Here is a 17,423-nt window from a genome sequence, read left to right on the forward strand (position 1 = left end):
CTTATAAAACTTTGGTGAATTGTTTATATCCATTGATAATAGCTCTGTTTAGAATTTTATAAATTTTTTCATTTATCATTTCTGAGTTATTGGGTTTTATTCATTAAAAAAAGGGAGATTTTCTAGTTTTCGGACAATAACTCAAGAATGCTTTCACCAACTTGCAAGAAATAGTGGTGAATTGTTTATATCTAATGACATGAGCTCCCTTTCGATTTTTATATATTTTAGAGTTTACGTTTCCGAGTTACAGGGTTTTATTCATAAAAAAGGGGATTTTTCAGTTTACGGACAAAAAATAAAAAAATGCTTTCAGTGACTTTGGTGAATTGTTTATATCTATTGATGTAAGCTCTGTTTAGAATTTTATAAATTTTTCATTTATCATTTCTGAGTTATTGGGTTTTATTCATTAAGAAAGGGGTGATTTTCCAGATTTCGGACAATAACTCAAAATTGCTGTCAGTAATTCTCATGAAACTTTGGTGAATCTATTGATGTAAGCTCCCTTTACATTTTCATAAATTTCTAATATGACATTGAGAATTAATTGAATTCTATTTGTTTACTAAGTATTGCGCAACAGCACAGTGTATTGCACAACAGCAAGAAATCTTTAATTGAATATAAATTCAATTCATATAACCAATTTATATTGGTTATATTTTTTTAATACCCTAATAGGTTTTCGTACATTTGGAATCGTTTAATATATTTTAATATTAGCTAACGCTTTACCCCAAACATATAGTTGCCACAAGATGTATTCATCAATGTTGTTAATGTACTAGGTAAACCATCTTTTTTGTAAGGCATTAGCTGATGTTCAATTTGTCAATTGCGACACGATGATGACATATAAAATTTTGACTTCACAAATGACCTTTATGAACGAACGTGTGCAAATTATATCAGCTTATTCATTTATGAATAAAAGAATCATAGTATTGAATGCCCTTCCAAAAAAAAAGGTTCTCTGGGCCAAATAATGGCTTTTCAATACCTCTCTTCTGTTGCTAACTCTAAGTGTTCTTTAATGATCACCAATAATATTTCTATTATATCTGTGTCATGTCATTATGCATTATCACTTTTGTCTTAACGTTACAATATCTAAATCAGAGGACACATCAAACTTAGATTTTAAGAAAAGCAATGAAGTTACGATTATCAACAAAAGTGACTGTCAACAAAATCCAATTTGTCAGGGAAAGTTTACAAATGGTAAGAATTAGAACGAACGTATGGTTTAATAAACCTGTGTTCAGAGAATCACGCGTTTTATCGTTTTGGTAGGACTCGTGAAACGAACAGGTAAATGCCTTGAAAACATTGACAGTCACACATGTAATCAGGGAGATAACAGTCTTTTCACCCATTTTACTTGAGAACTGTAAAAGCAAGCGTAATGTATTCTTCGTTAACAAATGAGTTTTATTTATAAGCGGAAACATAGGCTGTACAACAAATTAGCCTGATGACCAAACACTTTGACTGGCCAAAACTATAGTATGACATGATTTGTGACTGCTCATAAAATGTATTCGTTATAATCACAGAGACAATATTTCATACTGAAAGTTCCCTCACCATAGGTGGACCGATGAACACAAATGTCATTGTTGAAAATCAGTGGTTTACAGAAAACGTATTGTAATGCTAAACAGGAAATCACTGAAAGTTAATTTTTGGAAAATGCATAAAATTTTTGTTTGATTAACTTTTTTGGCTTTTTTTTTATTCTTACATTGACGTAAAATGTAAAAGATAGTTTACACATTTGGTGCCATTAAGGGGTTTGTCTTGATAAATCTTCACCAGGAACACGCTCAAAACTAAAACATTTTGAGACGATGATGCATAAGTACTTTACCACAAGAAGAAGTATTTGAAAAAAGGGACATAAAAAATATCAAAATCCATTTAAGGTGAACTTTGCCTTTTACAGTTGGAAACATCCTTTCTTTATAGTTTCTAAATTGGTATCGGATAACTTAGGAATATAATTTTGACTCGTCTGGATATACTGGAATTTACCCTGAATTGATAAAACCTATACAAAACATAAGTTGATACACTTATATACTGTTTTGTCACTAAAGCTTGAACATTCACTGAACATGGAACTCTGTATAGTTGTGTATAGTTTCCAACATTCTGTTATAAATTTTAATTCTTTTTTCAAAAGCTTGTAATCTTCTTAAGAAAGGACGAAACTTTTTCAATCACGGCATATTTGCTTTGGCCATATCTTTGAAATTGATAAAACATAATATTCCATTTTTGAAAGAGTGATTTTCACATATGAAATATAACATATGTTCATTTTAGCAGCAAATATGAAAGTAATTTACCAAAAGTTATATTAGGACAGATATATTTTGACAAAGGCATTTATCGACATTATATGTATTTTACGCAAATTATTATAATAAATAGTGCCAAATTAATTAATTTCAAGGAAATATCTGAAAATCTAAACGTGAAAGGATGTAAGGATCTTCAAGGAGAGAAAAAGGAAATTAGTAGATATTCATTTAATGTTAAACCTAACAATGATACAACTGAGAAGAATAAAAAATGTAATCCTATAATAAAGAAAGACAAAGTAGAAGAGAATAAAGAAACAGGGACAGGGATATCGCAGGTACGTGTAAAAAGCGTATTAAATGTACATTTTATTTCAGAAAGCACATTAGTTGTCGAAACCGCCGATGAAACTTACGTATTTTGTCTTGGAAAACTTATGAGCAAATATATTTAATTTTTTGGTTCACTAGTATACATCAGTTATTTCATCAACTAGTAAACCTACCACGCCTGATTTTTAATAATAGAAATATAGTGTTTCAAACTGTTCTCTGATACTATTATAAGGACATTTCTTAAAATTCTAATTCAAGATATATCCTGACGACAAGATTTTTTCAAAAGCGTATGATGAGCTATTTGAAATTGGCATAAATTTGAAAATCAGTTGCACTGAAACTGTTAGGAACACCCAACCAAATAATTATTTTTTGTTTACATGCTTGAAGAAATCCTACTTTTTTGGAAAGGGTTTATCGTATACATTTGATTGGTGTATCTTATAAATCTGGAAGAAAACAAAGTGTCGGAGTAATTTTTGTCCAATTCGTTTTATTGTTTTATTTTATAAACGAGGAACAGCTTTTGAAAATCCAACTGAAGTGCCTAAAACACCCCTGTATTTGATTTGATTATACATATGATGTTAATTTTTATTTTGTGAAGTAAGTAATAATTTTCCGGAATATATGAATTTTCCTCCATTAAATATTTAAATTTCTTGCTTTTAGAGCATTGAAGAACCTGTATTTGAAACATTTGATCACAGATGTGGCAGGCGTTTCCAATGCATGTATAAGAATGGAATGCGATTCTACTTTGATGACTGGGGATCTAAGGTAGGGGAATAAATCATGATTTACTAAAGGGGAAGAACTGTAACAAACGTGTACGAACTGTTTTTCGTTCCCATTTCTTGTGGTTTATATATCAAACAATTATTTCTTTGTAATATTTTTTTTTTAACTTTTTGCTGTGACTTGACGTATCTTGATTCAGTAAACCTGGTAATGTCAATAAATAATTAGAAATAAAGAGTCTCTTCAAAATGTTTGAATTAAGACTTTATAATCCATTAGCAGGAATCCCACAATACCAATTTAGAGCAGCAATAGGGAAACAAATATTCTGAATATCCGAACAGAAAAAAATGTTTTTGGAGGAAAGTTTCTACAACAAAAATAAAAGCATTTTCTGAAGTCAGCAGGCAGTCTCATGAACAACTTTTCAAAGATTTCAAACTTGTAATTTGGTACGCCAGTAGCACAAGTAGTACTCGAATCAAAATAGTTTGAAGGTCAAATCAAATACGAAGTTGAAGAGCGTTAAAAATAAAAAAATCGAAAAAGTTGTGCCAAACACGACTAATACAATCTTTGCCCGGGATAGAGAAACTTTAATGTTTCATTTGATTCCATATTTTATAAACAGTTAATTTACAGAAAATTAGCATATCAATGATTTTTATGTCATAAAAGTACTGACGAAAACGTTCATAACACCTTCATTGCACAGAATGCATATAGAAACAATAGAAACAGAGGCAACAGTAAATTGCATGAGCTCCCTCTTATTGCGTTTGGCTAAAAGAGGGGCGAAAGATACCAGAGGGACATTCAAACTCATAAATCGAAAATAAACTGACAACGCCATGGCTTAAAAAGAAAAAGACAGACAATAGTACACAAAACACAACATAGAAAACTATAGACTAAGCAACACGAACCCCACCAAAAACTGGGGGTGATCTCAGGTGCTCCGGAAGGGTAAGCCGATCTTGCTCCATACGTGGCACCCGTCGTGTTGCTCATGTTAGTACAAATCCTGTAAATAGTCTAATTTGGTAGGTCACATTCGTGAAAAGGGAACCGGATTGCAGTTACGACATTAGGAACATATCATCTGTGAAACGGATATTCCATAACGGTCAACCAACTCGTGATGGCGTCCGTAAAATTTACGATGGGATGATTTCAACTTCACCATTTGGAACTCTTGGTTTAATAGCTTCCTTGTGATCTAAACGTCGAGCTTTCTCAAATATCTATGATAGTTTGTTTTTAGCATGTTACGTATGGTGAAAGTAAAGATATAAATATATTACTAATATCCATGATATGTGATTTAGAATTGTTCAAGTTTATCTTTAATTTGATATTTTGTTCAAATTGTCAGACGAAATAATAAAACAACCATTTTAACGAATATTTCAAGTCGATGAACTTAGCTGTGTTTGAAACGGTACATTACCCAAGACGAAAAAATTGAACAACCGTTTTAACTAATGCTTCAAGTCGATGAACTTAGCTTTGATTCAATAGGTATATAACTGATGGATAATCTCAAATAGACAAATGGAACATCAAATAATAATAAAGGTTGGAATTATTTTTATTTTGAAACCATAGAAAAGTTTCAGAAAAATAATCAATTAAATCCCTTCTATGCTCTTTATCTATTCATAATATTTTTAATTTAATATCAACGTTATATTAAAAATTTTACATTTACAAATATATTCAACTTTATAACTCCTTTAAATAAAGTAATAATTGTAAAATAATATTAAGCCGAAAGTTTCTAAACTGAGATGTCGACCATCAATTTAGTTTCTACTGTTTTGAAATTATACGTTTACAATGATGCAATCGCAAAAAAAACTTAAAATTAAAGGAATACCATGTTTTAAGCAATATTTAAATCATCGCACAATAGATTAGTTATATAGAAATATTATATTAAACCAAGTTCGATAATTTAATTCGTCTGTTAAATTGTGCGTATTTTGAAGGCAATGTGCTTGCTCGCATTGTTGGTGACATTAAGAAACATTAACATAATTGTTCTGAAAAGACATATAACAATACAATGTTGCTCAATGAATGAAAGTAACACTTTATACATGCCATGCGTTCCAAGTGCTTTTATAAATTAATCTTCATCAGGAACGCTAAGACCAAAACATTTGAAAGCCATTGATGTATCAATACGTATAAACGTTAGGATGTATATGACTAGGGCTTTCGCTGGCAGTCGGCGAAAAAATAAAAATTGTGGCGCTAAAATTCGTTGTTGTCGAAAGAATTTGGCAAAAGAAATATAACGGTTCAACTTCGTCCATCTTGTTTACTTTTTTCGGGGTTCTCGGACTTTTTCCCTGATCAAACAATACTGGGAAATCACCTTGGACTCGTTACGATTTTGATAGAAATCAATAATCAGCTGATTGCATTTTATAGCTATCGGCAACATTGGATTTTAATTAATAAAGGTGTTGATTGCATTGTTTAATAAATTGGTGTGGTTAAATGACGTTGCATGTCACTTAAAGGATTTTTTCACAACTTTGATAGAAATAATTGTTTTGAAGTGGGTACTTCACAATCGTTTTAGCGACGCACATGTTTGAAGTATATGATACGTCTCCTCTTTTTCTTTAAACGATGGACTGAAAAGGAAAACTGTTCTTATGACGAAAAATGTTCAAATGTAAGAAAAATCTCTTACTTTCAATTTCATCCGATAACTTTGATAGAAATGATTGTTTTGAAGTGGGTGATACACAATCGTTTTAGCGACGCACGTGTTTAAGGCATAGTTTTACGTCCAAACTTTTTCTTTCAACAATGGTCCGGAAAATGAAAACTATTGTTACGAAGAAAATATTCAAAAGTAAAAAAAATCACTGAGTTTAGTCTTTATCCTTCAACTAGACGGGAAGAATCCTACCAACTTATTGCCGTGTTCCCCGACAGAAGTAAAAAATGATGATTTCATGATCTATATTGCAATTTTACAGTATCTTTTAAAAAGTAAATGTTTGTTATTATTGAGTATTTATTCATTACAATGAAGATTAAAAACTAGATATTAAGAATTATAATAGACAACAATGTGACAAACAGATTTTATTTGTGTTAGAAAAAAGGGAAATTTTAAACAAAAAATATGTTTGTGTTTGTTGGCGAAAAAAAATTGAAAGTGGGGAAAAATATATTGTTTTGGCGAAGGAGGTGGCGAAAAAAAAAAATGACCCAGAGGAAATCCTGTAAATGACCAAATGGAACGTACGAAAAATAGCCAAATTCGGCTAAGGTCAACTTTCCTAGAAAAAGTAGCTTTACTATCGATCCAGTGCTAGTAAAATTCCGATTTTTTTGTCACTAAATTTGACTATGGCATCAGCAGATTCGATCTGGTTTTTTTTTTTAGTAAATATTGTCAGTTGACTGCTTATATGAGTTTTTGCACTGAAATGACTTTGTTATCCTTTTTCTGGGCAGTAAAGATAGAAAATAGAGAGAAAACTGTAAACAGCAAATATTATCAATAAAACAAGATCTACAAATGTGTCAACAAAGACGAAATTGTCAGTACACTTCTTATAGGAGTTTTGCCCTTGAATGATGATTTTTAATCATTGGCAGTGTTTTGGTAAAAAAAATAGAATTATTGAAAACATTATTACTCAGTGTTCTTGTCGTGTTCGTTGACTTGTTGAACTTTTCATCATTTTACGTTCAACTTTATTATCCTATGAATATTAAATGTTACTTTCATAATCTTGTTTAAAACGTCAAATTCGTAATTCAAGACTGATTTTCCCCCGTTCTTTTTAAAATTATTTAATCCGTTAAAAAATGTTCTTTCGTATAATAAATTTTTTAATTCTCTGTTATCAGGAATGGCAACCATTTCCAACAAATTGGTACCAACAGGGTCTGTTGACTACTAACACTCCTGTCAAAAGCACCGACATTGTAAGTTTTGGTTATATTATAGTTTAGAATAAAGTAATGCCGTTTTTATTTCAGTAAAGGAGAAGGTATGATAAAACCACTTTATGAGTAAAAAATATATAAGTTTTATTTATCTACAAAAACATCCTTCAGATGTTTGTTAAAAATTAGTCTGTCAGATATCAATATTTTTATTTTTGAATTTTATCTTAAATATCAACATCAGGGCAACTTCTTAAATTATTTCGAAACTGCAAAAAAACTGACAAAATAGCCTCATTTCATTGAGTTCATGTCATTAATATTTGAATATGAACCAATGTTTTTCAAAAAAACTATGTTGCAACAAGATGTATTTTACAAACATGTCATATCTATTTTTTGTAAAATTATGCGTCAATTTCGACATGTTTTATGACATTAAAGGGACATTACAAGTATTCATTATGCACTAAAAGTTTATCATTATATTACCAACAGTTATAATAGGACAGGTATATTTTGACAAAGACATTTTATCATTGTAATCTTATTTTTGTATTAACCAGGTGCTACACCATGTGTATATTACGCAAGTTATTATAATGAATAGTGCAAAAATCAAATATGGTTTGTTTAAGGAAATATCTGAACATCTAAAAGTCAGTGGATGTAAGGACCTTCAAAAAGAAGAAACTGGCATCAGTAAAGATTCCTCAAAAGTTAAGCCTAACAAGGACAAAAATGAAAAAAGTACTCCTCAAAAAAAGAAATACCAATTTGAAAAGAAAAAAACTGCAGGGACAGAAGGATTGCAAGTAAGAAAGCACATTAGTTGTGTAAACTGCCAATGAAAGCTTAAAATGTAATTGTTACCCGATTCACTTATGTTTTTAGATTGGAGAAATGAATAACAAATTTATGAAGATTTGGATTACTAGTGTACACCAGTCATTTCAAGAACTAGTAAACTTACCAAGCATGATTTTGAAAAATAAAAAAAAAGTAATGTTTCAAACTTTTCGCTGGTACTATTATAAGTACAATTTCTGATTTTTTTTAACTATAACCGTATCATTATCTATTAAAAAAAAGCATGAATGTGAAATTTATTTGCACTGAAATTGTTTGGAATGAAACCAAATGATCTTTTTTTGTTTTTTTTGTGCTTGATTATGAAACAATGTAAATTACTATAAAGATCGATGAATTTGATAATTTTGCAATGTAGAATTGAATGACAATTGCTGACTTGAGCCAGTTACTACACATGTTTATAGCCGCAGAGCAATGTCAAACTATTTCTAACAAGTGAAGGAAAGTGTGTTACTCCGTACCATTTTTCTTGTGAAGTCTTTAACTTAGGCTTATGCCTGATCTTTTTTTAGAACTTTATTGATTGAAGGTTGCATTTTACAACTAGGATTGATTAGTAAATTGATTGATTGGTGTCACTTTCAGCACTATTGACTTTTTTGTGACGGTCAGATTTTATTGTTAGAGGAAGCTGGAATGCCAGGAGAGAACCACCGATTTCGGCAGGAAATTCGACAAACCTTTTCAAATAAGATTGGAGTCGAGCACACCTACCACGTGTTTGGAACACCCTTACAACATCAACATCAACTACAAAGAAGATACGAAACCAACTTTCCCTAATAGTAACTTTGGCCATGACAATCAAATGATGGAGTATTTTTCTATGTCATAGATACTTCCGGATAGTCGGCATTATTAAAAAGAGGCGGAAAATATTAAAAGAACAATGAAAATTTATAAATCGAGGGGAAACCGAGGATACTTTGGAATAATATGAGAAACCGACTAACGACAACTTACAGTCTGCAACATATTAAGAAAAATCCGTTTTTTTACGGTAAGGGTTTGTCTCATACATTTGGTCGGTGTACCTTATCAATCTTGGAAAAAAATTGCAAATTATTCTTACTTCAACTTAACTAATGTCGGAATTGTTTTTGTCAGATTCAATTGACTGTTATATATGACTGGTATTTGATGCGACTCTCATACAAGTGAGAGCTTTAGCGCTATAAAACTAGGTTCAATCCACCATTTTCTACATAAGAAAATGCCTGTTCCAAGTCAGGAATATGACAGTTGTTGTCCATTCGTTTGATGTGTTTGTGCTTTTGATTTTGCCATTTGATTAGGGACTTTCCGTTTTGGATTTTCCTCGGAGTTCAGTATTTTTGTGTTTTAACTTTTTATATCTTATAAATGAGGAAATTCAACTGAAATACCTTACAAACATGCCTGTATTTGAGTTGGCTATACATATATGATGTTAATTTTCAATTTGGCAATTGTATTCAGAAATGTGTGCATTTAAACATTTACATTTTCCTGCTTTTAGGGACAAAAAGAAATCATATTTGAGACATTTTACCACAGATGTGGCAGAGAGTTCCAATGCATGTATTTAAATGGTATGCGATTTTACCTTGATGATTGGGGATCTAAGGTAAGGACAAAAAATAAATAAACCAAGAATTACAAGAGAGAACGTATTGATACATACATGTACAAACTGTTGTGCTTTCCTATATCTTGTGGTTTATATCTGCAATGTATTGTAATGTGCGATTTTTCGCTTCGTTGTAACAGTTTTTTTATTTAGAAAACCCGAAAAAGTAAGTAAATGATTGGAAAAAAAGTATCGTATAGATATTTGAATTATCAATGAATAAACCGTAAGCAGATAATCAACAATACCAATGAAGAGCAGCTAGTAGAGCAGAAGAAAGACAAGTTAGAAAGAGAGTTTCCGCAATTAAAACTAGAACATTTTTAAGTTAGCAATCAGACTGATAAAAGAATGAGAAAAAAACAGGCACATATTTGGTACAATAAGGCGATAGTAGTTTACTGATGTTAAAATCTCGTAAATTTCGAGGAGACAATTCAAAGTAACAAACGCAAACAAAGGGAATCGCATAAACTCCATAAGATGTGAGACCGGGTATATCGACAGGGTAAGCCTCTCCTTCTATGAATGAATCAACTAAATGCGAACAGAAATATCACTTATATTGTGATGGTGACCGTAAAGCTTATGCGCGATTTCAGTCGTTCTTCTTTATAACTCTATTGGAACAGTTTATGTCTAAGGAGCACTCCCCTTTTAATGGCGTCTATATAGTGCAAAAGCGTAACTTATGGCCTGAGATATGTAGACGTCGCCATCCGATGGAGCAGAGGCTATGTTACTGCTGAGATATGGCACGTTAATAATTGGAAAGTTGAAATCTTCAGGTTTGTCATAGATTGTAGTTTGAACAGAACTTCTTAGGAAGAAAGATAAGAAGTTAGCAATATCCTTTAACTCTACGTTCCGCTGTATAGATGATGTTCTCTCACTAAATAATACAAAATTTAGTGACTATGTTGAACGAACCTATCCCATCGTACTAGAGATAAAGGATACTACAGATACAGTTAAGTCTGCCTCATATCTTGACTTACATCTAGAAATTGACAATGAGGGTCGGTTGAAAACAAAACTTTACGACAAAAGAGATGATTTCAGCTTCCCAATTGTGAATTTTCCATTTCTATGTAGCAACAGTCCAGCAGCGCCTGCATACGGAGTATATATCTCCCAATTGATACGATATTCCCGGGCTTGTGTTTCCTATCATGATTTCCTTGATAGAGGATTGCTGCTCACAAGGAAGCTATTAAGCCAAGAGTTCCAAATGGTGAAGTTGAAATCATCCCTTCGTAAATATTACGGACGCCATCACGAGTTGGTTGACCGTTATGGAATAACCGTTTCACAGATGATATCGGATATGTTCCTCATGTCGTAACTACAATACCCTTCCCTTTTCACGAATGTGACTTACCGAATTAGACTATTTACCGGATTTGTAATAACATAAGCAACACGACGGGTGCCACATGTGGAGCAGGATCTGCTTACCCTTCCGGAGCACCTGAGATCACCCTCAGTTTTTGGTGGGGTTCGTGTTGCTTAGTCTTTAGTTTTCTATGTTGTGTCATCTGTACTATTATTTGTCTGTTTGTCTTTTTATTTTTGGCCATGGCGTTGTCAGTTTGTTTTCGATCTATGAGTTTGACTGTCCCTCTGGTATCTTTCGTCCCTCTTTTTGAAGTCGTCCATCTGTGTGAATATCGAGGAAAAGATCAGAATATGAAGCAGACCTTCTGCTTTCAATAATATCCTTAATCTCTAGTTCACTAGGATATATGAGATTTAACCACTCATTGAAACATCGGTTAATTAAGTGACCGTGTCTTTGAGAAGGTTCTGTACAGTTTCTGCTTCATATGATTACAAAATGTAGTTGGCCAGGAGTTATTCCGTATGATTCAATATTTTGTATCAATTAATGTACAGAAAATGGACATATCAATGATACTTCATGTCATAACAAAAGCCTTGAAGAAATATTTTCTAGCAGTGACAAAAAAGGGATAGACAATATCGTCCATATTAAGAGCACATAACGCGTATAGAACATAGAAACAAGGACAAACGGTAAATTGCATGAAAATCAATGCAGAGGTCCCCTGGTTGTGTGTAGTACTGTAAACGTTGATGTTTTTCAAATCTCTTTGCTAATGAGGGTTAATGTGTATAATATTTCAATTAGTACTAATGTACTATTTTCAATTACTCTTTTTTTGTTACCTTGACTTGTATCGATTTATAAAATTTGAACATCGGGAAATTACTGGTGCCTAAATCTGTGACAAGGATTTACGGCTCTACATTCAGTGTAAACTGTTATATGTTTATCCCAAATTAACATATGTTAAGTACTAGATGTAGTCTTTCAGTATCCGAGTGGCGTTAGCCACGAATATATGAGACGACTGCACCAAATTGACATAGAAGAAATAAATAATTGTTCTTTTTTCTTTTCTTTTATTCTAAAAAGAGCAATTCATTTTGATAAAACATGAATAGTGTCATTATTTCAAATTTACCAGATGCAGTTACCACTTTCAGAAGATGTTTTTTAGTTAACTGCTGCCTTTTTTCTATTGTCAAATTGATGCCTTACATAATGTATCTCTGATTTTGTATAGCAATATGAATCACTTCACTATCTTGTCTGTTTCTGGTTTAAGTGCCAAAATCTTAACTTCTTGCTGATAAATGATACCACTTCTATGCAAATAACATTGTCCGTCTGTCTACGTAAACTTACCTTGATCACATGTTTAATTGCGCAGATTATATGAAGCGGTTTGATTACGTTTTAAAGGTTAATGTCTGATCCCCTTCCACAATTTATGAAAGGTCAACAATATTAAGAGCCTTTGAAAAATATTGCCCTTCTTCAATTGTAAAACATATCATGACTCAATTTTAAAATATCGCTGGTCAGATGAACTAGAAGGAAATAAAAGACCATAGATGTGCGCCAAACGTACAATTATTGTCCATTCTTGCACTCTAAGACATTAAACAGATCACAGGAATTTACAAAAGTATTGAACAGTACACATAAACTACCAATACCCAGGCCTACTGCAAAATACAAACGCACAACGAAAGGTAAAACAACGACGAACAATACATGAGTCCAGATAGCCTGACTTGTTCGAGGCACATAATCGGTAGAAAGAAAGTATAACAAAAATACCGAAATCCAAAGTAAATTCAAAAAAGGGGTGTCCATAAAAACTGACAAATTCAAACTTTATCTACCAACAGAATGAGCGGAAAACAACCGTCATATTCCTGACTTGGTACAGGCATTTTCAGAGTTGTCTACGAAAACCGCCAGCATACTGATAATTTTTTCCTCGGTGTAGCATGTTTTTTTCGTGCTCATTGTTAACAAAATATGCAGAAATACATCCCAAAACAATAAATTTGCAAGGTATGGAACACATTGTTGATTATTTCTTTAAGACCGGGTTTTAATTTTTAATGTTGTATGGTTGTGTAAAAGGTTTTAATGAAGTTTAAAAGTTTTACTACCGCATCAACCTACCACACCCTTTGCCTTTATAGACAACATGAAGTCTAAATAATAAACACAATAAAAAAATCCGCTTAGTGCAGCTATAAAGAGAATGATCACGAAACAAGAAGTTGTCAAAATGACTTACATTTATAAGTGTCATTTTAAGGCGATTATGAACCCTAACTTCTGTACGGCATCGCCCGTCGTAATACCCGAATTAATAGCCGAATTTTTGTCGGTTTAAAACAGTAGAAAAGAAGAATTTTATGTCTAATGATTTATTAAGAAATATATTTCATTGTCACAATAATCAGAATTAAAAATTAACAACAAAAAAAACCATATTAACTGTTGTTAATTTACATTAAAGATACCAGAGGGTGCCAATGGGACAATCAAAATCTATAGGTGAACGAATAACAGACAACACCATGGCCAAGAATAAAATGACAAAAAGATTAATGAGTCAACAAAAATGCAATTGCCTAATAGCTTTAAAACTATGATAGATAGAAACTGAAACGGCAAAAATTTACAGTAAGAGAAGATCTCCAATTAAGTCTTATGACTGAAATCGTCAGTCCACTCTTTATAGGATTTATCGCCTTAAATGACGATGACAGTTTTGAACATTCATGGACCTTCATTATGTCGATACCTATATTAATGAATTTCACAAGGTCATCTTTTCCTCTGACTGTTTATAACATCTTAACACGAAGTCCATTTGATGTTGAATGTGTACTGATTGACATTTTAGTCTTAGATACCTGATGTTTTTATTAGTTATTAGTTATTATTGGCTTTGAACCAGATATCATTACATAACTTCTCTCGTATATGTTTCTTGTGTCTTTTGTGGTTTTGTTAGTTGTTTTTGTGATTTGTATATCGATCTGATGTGTTTAGCCATTTTCAACTGATTTTTATAGTTTGTTTTTATAATGTACTGTTACACCACTGTCTTAGGTAAAGGAAGGATTTGGCACCCGCAAACAATTTGAACCCTGCTACATTATGTATGTGCCTGTCCACACCCAAGTTTGGTCCTGTATATCATATTTGATTTTTGTTGATAATTTACATTATTGAATATTGTAGAATCGAACAAAACTGACCAATAACGATACAAGATGCTATCAAAATGACTTACATTTATTGGTGTCATTTCTAAATCAATGATGGACCATACCTTCTGCACGGCATAAAAAAACTGTCGAAACCAATCCAGAGTGGCCGCCATTTTGTCATGCGAATCAACATATTTACATTCAAGAAAAAAAATGGTTGAACGGTTCACAAGATATTCCACGGAAACACATTAAATGCCATTTTCCAATCAATCATAGACCGTAATTTCTAAAAGACAACCGTAAAAATTGTCAATATAGATATTTTACATCATTATCTGAAATGATAAAAGCTTTGTTAAATGTTTCTCAAGCCTTTTCATGGAAACCGGCTGGAGTCACTCGTCGTAGTACCCCAAATGAAAAATCGTATTTTCATAGAAACCCGGTTTAAGACAGTAAAGTAGATGAATGTTCTGTAAAATAATTTTTAAGAAATATTTTTACTTGTTACAACAATCAGAATGGTTCGTAGGAAAAATCGTATTTTGTTTAATAATTTTTATAAAAGATACCAGAGGATGACAATGGGACAATCAAAATTCATAAGTAAACGAATAACAGACAACACAATGGCCAAGAATAAAATGACAAAAAGATCAACTAGTCAACAAAAAATACAATTGCCTATTATCTTTAAAATTATTATAGATAGTTCTTTTTGAATTATTTTATAATTGTCTATACAGCGCCTATCATAGCTTGCTGAGCGGTATGGGTTTTTCTCATTGTTGAAGGCCTTACAGTGACCTATAGTTGCCTTATTCTACGTCATTTGGTCTCTGATGGAGAGTTGTTTCTTTGGCAACCGTACACCATCTTCTTATCTTTATATAGCCGTTATTGGCAGTTGACTGATTATATGAATTATTGTACTAAAATGACTATTTAACCTTTTTTCTGTGGAACATTGATAGAAAATCAAAGCGATACTGTAAACAGTGACAATTATCTACAAGCCATTATCTACAAATTTTCAACAAAGACGAAATTGTCAGTAAATTTCTTATATGAGTTTTGCCTTTAAAAATGATTTTGACTCACTGTTAGTGTTTCTTGCAAAAACTATTATAAATGGTAGAAAACATTATCAGCAATACAAGATAAGAAATGAGATTTTAGTCATAAATTATAAAATATTATTCAATGTCGGAAAGGGGCTCTGGTTGAAAATGCACACAATTCCAGACAAGCGACAAAGGCTCTTTAGAGCCTCTAGTTTAAAGATATTTGTTCAAAATAAAAATAAAAAAGACTAAAAAAATAAAATATTGCATTAATAAATAAAAAAGAACATATATTTATAATACATATATATCATCGGACATGCGTGAGTTCGTGTTGCTGAATGTTTTGTCATGAGAGTTAATTCGTTGATCTTTTTGTAACTTTACGTTCAGCTGAAATATGCATTTCAAATGTTACTTTCATAATTTTGTTTAAAACGCCAAATTCAGAAATTAAGTTTGAGCTTTGTTTTACTTTCTTTTAAAATTATATACTCTGTTACTATAAATGTTTTCGTGAATTAGGATTTATTCATTTTATGTTACCAGGAATGGCAACCATTTCCAAAGAGGTGGTACCAAGAGGGTCTGTTGATCACAAACTCTGTTGTCAAGGATGCCGAAAATGTAAGTTTTGGTTTACTTATGGTTATTGAGAATAAAATATTTTGGTGCTCTATGAGTAACAAATATAAATTGTATTATAAATCTACAAAAGAACACCATCTAGATGTTTGTAAGACATTAGTCTGACAAAATCAGTACCTATATCTTTGAATTTTACAAGTGATCATTCTGCATTAAAAGTTCCTTATTTTATTAAATTGTTCATTTGTCATTAAAATTAGCATTATTTTGAAAGGCTTGCATTGTTTTAAGAATGCATCAATGAAAGGAGGGGGTATGATAAAAACCATTTTGACTGCAGTTATTCATTCTGAAACAAAATAATTAAAATCTGATGAACGACATGAAAAATTAAACAATTAAAATTATAACATTGCAAAAGAGCCATATAAGCATTATAATTTTAAGTACTATGATTCCTTTTTAAGAACGCCTGTGTTAAGTAAAAAAATATTTTTTGAAATGACTATGTCTTTTTTTTTCCTAATTTCTATAATCTCGACAATGTATGAAATACTTTTTTCTCCTTGGATATTCAGCAACCAGTAGTGAACAATAAATCCTAAGCTTTTAAAGACAAATTAAGGGAAAATTGTAAACAAATATAAAATCAATGCAAATTTTAAATCTTTCAAATAAATTCATCCTAGATATTGATATTTAAGTTTTTCTTTTTTTTTGTCGTTTTTGTTTGTCTGGTTTTCGTTTGTGTTTTTATTATTATGAGTAGGGGTCACATACGCCAAAATATACATTTTTCAGGAACCACAAACAAAAAGTACAGAGTCTGCAGACAAAGATGATAGAGAAGGAGTAATGAAACATCCTAAAAAAGGGAAAATTCCAACATATATATTCCAGGTATAGTTGTTAAATATTTCCTTTTTTTTTGCAATTTTCAATTTATATTTGACAGTAAATATGATTGTATGTACAAGATTCCCCAGGTGACATATTAAGACAGCTTTAGAAATAACAAATCTAAAGGGAATATATTTTATAGTTCATTTCGAAGATGAGAAACAAAAACAAAAGTACTGGAATGTATTTTACTGTTTGGCTACTTTACTTTTGTTTCAGAAATGTCCAGTTAATAAATAATGTAATTCTTTTACAGCTAAGGCTGTAACTCCCTACGACACAATTAATCATCGACGGTTTTGTCTGTTTTGTTTAGGCCATTTTGGTTTTTTATGCTTTCAACCGTTTTTGGAAGTTTTGGCTTTCAAAATGGTTCTTAAATAATTTGGTACAATATTATTATGCATTGTAACAGATTCGGAAGAACCTGCAATATTTTAAGAGTAAAATGTAACAGGGTGAATATTGCAAAAACTAAATTGGCATTTTTATGTTCTACTACACCATGTTTTTAAACCACATTTACTG

The 17,423-nt window shown here is 31.5% G+C and overlaps 3 protein-coding genes across 3 annotated transcripts in view; all 3 read left to right on the forward strand.

The window, feature by feature from the left end:
• Nucleotides 1–17,423, forward strand: part of LOC127721855 (protein PML-like) — a 243,072-nt gene that overhangs the window by 179,191 nt on the left and 46,458 nt on the right. The gene's annotated exons all lie outside the window — the stretch shown is intronic.
• The window catches only part of LOC127721908 (uncharacterized), a 218,470-nt gene that overhangs the window by 154,424 nt on the left and 46,623 nt on the right, over nt 1–17,423 (forward strand). The window lies entirely within an intron of this gene.
• LOC127723833 (uncharacterized) overlaps nt 1–17,423 on the forward strand; it is a 44,917-nt gene that overhangs the window by 11,403 nt on the left and 16,091 nt on the right. Inside the window, exons 5-11 of the mRNA XM_052230589.1 lie at nt 2,462–2,647; nt 3,321–3,428; nt 7,272–7,349; nt 7,949–8,125; nt 9,682–9,789; nt 15,957–16,034; nt 16,797–16,895. Of these exons, the coding sequence (XP_052086549.1) occupies nt 2,462–2,647; nt 3,321–3,428; nt 7,272–7,349; nt 7,949–8,125; nt 9,682–9,789; nt 15,957–16,034; nt 16,797–16,895 (834 nt within the window). The remainder of the gene's footprint in view (nt 1–2,461; nt 2,648–3,320; nt 3,429–7,271; nt 7,350–7,948; nt 8,126–9,681; nt 9,790–15,956; nt 16,035–16,796; nt 16,896–17,423) is intronic.

Source organism: Mytilus californianus, unplaced genomic scaffold (assembly GCF_021869535.1).
Source record: "Mytilus californianus isolate M0D057914Y unplaced genomic scaffold, xbMytCali1.0.p SCAF_1, whole genome shotgun sequence".
In the NCBI taxonomy this organism is placed as follows: domain Eukaryota; kingdom Metazoa; phylum Mollusca; class Bivalvia; order Mytilida; family Mytilidae; genus Mytilus; species Mytilus californianus.